The sequence below is a fragment of the Corticium candelabrum genome, chromosome 17, assembly GCF_963422355.1.
Source record: "Corticium candelabrum chromosome 17, ooCorCand1.1, whole genome shotgun sequence".
In the NCBI taxonomy this organism is placed as follows: Eukaryota; Metazoa; Porifera; class Homoscleromorpha; order Homosclerophorida; family Plakinidae; genus Corticium; species Corticium candelabrum.
The window spans coordinates 4,981,993-4,986,992 of NC_085101.1; the positions used below are offsets into that span (position 1 = coordinate 4,981,993).

Genomic DNA, 5,000 nt, shown 5'->3' on the forward strand with positions numbered 1-5,000 from the left:
AGATGAAAGCTGTCACTTCATGACACAACCCTTTGCAACCGTTTACTGCAGAAGTTTATCGTAACGAAGAAATAAAGCATTGAAATTACCTGTGTAGGCGTGTTTAGTACCGTATGTGGCATATGCGTACCTCTGATTGTTAGCTAGCAAGGAAGACCGATATCTGTGCACATTTCAAGGTAAGGAGTGAGACATATGATGTCAAGTTGTGATTTATTGACTAAAGCAAACTGGGACCCCAAAGTTATCACGCAAATATCAACTGCGGCAATACAACCTCAGAAGGAGACCCTTCTTACATTAGCTCATAGATCATGTCTCGCTGAATTTTGGGAGCGTTAGGAGCACTTGGTATGGTTAAACCTAAAGTAGTTGCCTCAAGAGAGTAAGACTTTTTGTACATACGAGGAATCGTCTGAACAACTCGTTGCCGATTCTCTGCTTCTGTGGCTGTCTGGACCGTAGGTTTCCTGCAGGAAGATAGCAGGCCTTGTATCTTTCTTTCAACAAGTTTTAGTATTTGGTGAGAGTTCTCCTTTAATCAACTTGTTGTGTGTCACCAGGTTCATACAACGTTTACTACATACAAACTTGAAAGCTGCATTGTGTTGTATGTAGTACACAGTGCGGCTCTTTGCATACAATGTACTTACAAGGAAGGGCTCGTTCTGGCGAGTTCGAACTCTCCCGTATGCCAATTTAATAGATGCAAGCCCATACGATAGTTTTTCGATGATCAAATCACTTGCTGAAGTGCTAGAATGGAATAAAGATATCAATACACACCATAAACACTATAAATAATAATTTATATATAATAATTAATTAAATTAAAATAATTAATTTGTAATAATGTACAATAAATACTAAATATTTATGCTAATTAATTTATAATAATTAATTTATAATAATTAATTTATTATATCAATTTATTCTAATAATTAAAGTATAATAATTAATTAATTAATATTAATTTATTCTAATAATTACTGTATAATAATTAACGTATTTATATTAATTTACTCTAATAATTTATTTATTTATATTAATTTATTTATACTAATTTATTCTAATAATTACTGTATAATAATTAATGTATTTATATTAATTTACTCTAATAATTAATGTATAATAATTAATTTATTCTAATAATTAATTTATTTATGTTAATTTATTCTAATAATTAGTGCATGTACTTCAGCCTGTCTCCTCAATCTTTCATGTTTCTCACAACAGATGTCCACTTCCAACTCATTTACAACAATTAACAATAATAATTAATAATTTATTTTATTACATAATTATTTACAACAATTAATTAACAATAATAACTAAAAATTAATTTTATTAAATAATAATCATCACAGTTGTTGCAGCAATGTGTTGCCAGTATTGTTGTAGTTAAAGCTATTAATATCAATAAAGTTGTATAATAATTTGCAACAACTAACAATAATAATTAACAATTTATTTTATTAAATAATGTACAACAATTAACAATAATAATTAATAATTTATTTTATTAAATAATAATTTACAACAATTAACAATAATAATTAATAATTTATTTCCTTTAATAATAATAATTTATTAGCAGCGATTCCCATAACCCAGTGTCACCCTTAAAATAAATCTTACATCTGAGGACTGTCTGATGGTAAATGTTGAGTCCACAAATCAACCATCGAGTTCAAAAAAGTCTTAATTACTATTAACACAAATACATTAAGAACACCATGTCATCACACTCCCATTCTCACGTGACATAATTCCTCAACACCTGGTAGTTGACTGATCCAACGCCTCATTGTAGATCTCAAAACGTCAAAGTAGAAAACAAGAACGAAGAATGCCACCATGAAAACGACCAACAGTTGCCACACTGATGATGTCACCTGCCTGACAACCATATACGTCATGAGACTGTGAGTTAAGACTAACGCACAGAGCGTGGACAAACCAGAAAATCAAGCTGAGAAGTAGAGCAAACTCGTCCGGTCTGGCCTCGCAATAGCCACACAGAGTGACGATCGGACGGTTGGAAATGCGGAGTCTCTGGCGTATGCTCGTTGCCAGAGCCTCGCGGACTTCATCCGTCCGTTGAGACATCGAGAGAGGACAACCTAGCAATCGAACCTGATTCGTTGACACTCTAGTAGTTAGTAGCTATGACGCAACAGGTATTAGTGCAGTAGCCCGTATGTAATAAAGACGCTAATACAGTATCCCGGATGCTAATAATTTTTCGAAAGACAAGCTGCAGTATCCTGGATGTAAATAAAGTCCCGAGGGACACACTTGTGGCATATTGCAATGTCGCCAATAAATTTTGTTTGCCGTGTATATGAGATAACGCACTTGCACGACAGTCGTGAAGTGTTTTGCGATCCGTTGCGCGGGAGAGCGCCACCGTGCCGGAACTCCCGCGGTCGTCCTCTTTGCCAGACGTTTCCCGCATAGCGCAACCGTTTTGTCTTCCGTTGTCTAGCTGGTTGGCTATTTCTACTGCTCTGAAGTCTCGTTTCGGTTCCAACCGTTTTACTGACCTGCCACCTCTGTAGCCCGGATATCCCGCGGATCTTTTTTTCGGCCGCGCAAAACAACACTCTGGGACTCCGAGGCTACCAGGTTGAAATGTCGAGATCTAGAGTCGTATTCGGCGCGATATTGTGTTGGAGCCTGTTTGACGTTCTCATTTCTTTACTATTGTACGTTCGATTCGATTTCGACCGTTGGAATCTCTTCGCAAACGGAATTTTTCGACATCGCGTCGCATCGTCGCCATTCGACGTCTTTCTTCTAGCAGTTCTACGCTCCTCTCTTATTATAGGCTGTACCCTCGGTCGGGCGTTTTCTAGAGACAGACAAGCGGCCCTAAAGAGGCTCACCAGGCTGACACCTTTGGTTGCCATAGCAACGATAATTTTTCTCTCTTATTTTGTTGTCAAATTTCTTATCAGTAAGGAGTATGACGAGAATGGGCGTCTTGTTGTGCATCATTTGTCTACTGATGGTTTGAATACGATTGTACACACGACTGTGGCTACAACGGCCAGTCACTCGTCGACGTCTGCTGCGTATCATCCGTGGCTGTGGGCGATGCTCGGATGGTCAACGTTTGCTACAGGCGTTGCAGCCGGAGAGTATTACCTTCTCTGTCGTGTGAAAGAGGATTCACGCCCTAAAGGATATCAAATGTTACTTAATATTAATTCACCTGTTGATATAAACTCATCATTTGAAAGAGATGACAGCGACGATGGTGACAATGATGATGGAAATGAAACCAGCAGCGACAATGACTCGGACGCCGACAAAGAAATGCAACGTTTAGGTGACGAAAAACCAAAGAAAAAGAAAAAGTCACTCACAGCTATGAAACAGAAAGGAACCGTTTGGCGACTACTCAAAATGTCAAAGCCAGACATCGGGTTTATTCTCACTGGTTTCCTTTTTCTTGCGTTGGCGGCGGCATCGGACACATTCCAGCCGTACTACTTTGGTCAGGTGATCGACAGCATTGCCATCAAACAAGACGAGAATGCATTCTTTCAAGCAATTGTAATTATTTCCGGATTAGCGCTGATTAGTTCACTCGGAGCCGGACTTCGAGGGATGTGCTTTTTGATATCAATGGCTCGACTTAACATTCGTATTAGAAATTGTCTGTTTGGGTCGTTAGTAAAGCAAGAGATTGGATTTTTTGATACGACAAAAACTGGGAGTGTTACGTCACGTTTGACGTCTGATACTACGAAGATGAGTGATCAGTTGTCGCTTAATTTGAACATATTTCTGAGGAGTGCAGCTCGTGCTGTTGGATCTTTGGTGTTCATGTTTAGTTTGTCGTGGAAGTTGACGGTCGTTGTTCTATTGCAAGTTCCGGTTATTGCATTGATTACTCATTATTATGGAAAGTATTATAAGGTGAGGTGTGTGTGTTTGTGTGTGTGTTTGTGTGTGTGTGTATGTGTCTGTGTGTCTGTGTGTCTGTGTGTCTGTGTCTGTCTGTTTCTCTATCTGTTTGTGGCTGGCTGGCTGGCTGTGTGTGTGTGTGTGTGTGTGTGTGTGTGTGTTTGTGTGTCTGTCTGTCTGTCTGTCTGTCTGTCTGTCTGTCTGTCTGTGGCTGGCTGGCTGGCTGGCTGTGTGTGTGTGTGTGTGTGTGTGTGTGTGTGTGTGTGTGTGTTTGTGTGTCTGTCTGTCTGTCTGTCTGTCTGTCTGTCTGTGGCTGGCTGGCTGGCTGGCTGTGTGTGTGTGTGTGTGTGTGTGTGTGTGTGTGTGTGTGTGTTGTGTGTGTGTGTGTGTGTTTGTGTGTGTGTGTGTGTGTGTTTGTGTGTGTTTGTGTGTGTGTCTGTCTGTCTGTCTGTCTGTCACATATATTTTCAAACATTCATCTATCATACAAAGAGTGCTAGGCAATGACATAATGTTTTAGGTGCTACAGTACACAGGAAAAAGCACTAAAAAACAGTAACAACTTAACTTAAAAGATAACCCAGGTCAGCCTAGTGGCTAAAGAACTGGGTTGAGTACTTAGCGCTACTTGTGTCACTTGACAAGCTTGCCATCTTCCTCAGTATGACTTTGGCATTGCATTTTTGCAGCTGAAGGGAGAATCTTTTTCGCCAAAAGTCAAGGAACTCTGCAGCGTTTGGTCTACCAATTTCGTCACATGATTTCTTTGCTAGTTTCTGCAGGAAGTTTCTTCCCATGACACCCCAGCGTCCAAAATGCTCCATAACCAGAGGAATGAGACTGACAGCAGTTCCACCTGGTAGACAATCCTTCTCGTATTTTGACTTTTTTCTCTCCTCTCTTCTCTCAGCAGCGGCGCCATCTGTTTCCGAAGATCTAGGGAAGATGTCCGAGCTCCATGGGTGTGCTAGAGCTATGTCCAGATCCACATTGCACCCAGAGTCTGAGTCGAAGGCTACAATGTCTGGCCGGTCATTGGAATTGGCATACCGATGCCTCGGTTCCCTTCGATGATGGATGTGCAG

General features: G+C 40.0%; 3 protein-coding genes across 3 annotated transcripts in view; 1 reads left to right on the forward strand and 2 right to left on the reverse strand.

The window, feature by feature from the left end:
• Window positions 1-2,181, reverse strand: part of LOC134193218 (uncharacterized) — a 9,208-nt gene extending 7,027 nt beyond the window's left edge. Inside the window, exons 1-4 of the mRNA XM_062662030.1 lie at window positions 1,961-2,181; window positions 1,781-1,899; window positions 1,639-1,708; window positions 654-756 (exon numbers count right to left, since the gene is read on the reverse strand). Coding sequence (XP_062518014.1) covers window positions 654-756; window positions 1,639-1,708; window positions 1,781-1,899; window positions 1,961-2,109 — 441 coding nt within the window. The 5' untranslated portion in view covers window positions 2,110-2,181. The remainder of the gene's footprint in view (window positions 1-653; window positions 757-1,638; window positions 1,709-1,780; window positions 1,900-1,960) is intronic.
• A 911-nt stretch (window positions 2,182-3,092) lies between these two features.
• Window positions 3,093-5,000, forward strand: part of LOC134192891 (uncharacterized) — a 20,967-nt gene continuing 19,059 nt past the window's right edge. Inside the window, exon 1 of the mRNA XM_062661646.1 lies at window positions 3,093-3,927. Coding sequence (XP_062517630.1) covers window positions 3,100-3,927 — 828 coding nt within the window. The 5' untranslated portion in view covers window positions 3,093-3,099. The remainder of the gene's footprint in view (window positions 3,928-5,000) is intronic.
• Window positions 4,360-5,000, reverse strand: part of LOC134192726 (uncharacterized) — a 1,729-nt gene continuing 1,088 nt past the window's right edge. The window contains exon 1 of the mRNA XM_062661474.1: window positions 4,360-5,000. This exon is cut by the window's right edge and continues 1,088 nt beyond it. Within this exon, the coding sequence (XP_062517458.1) occupies window positions 4,506-5,000 (495 nt within the window). The 3' untranslated portion in view covers window positions 4,360-4,505.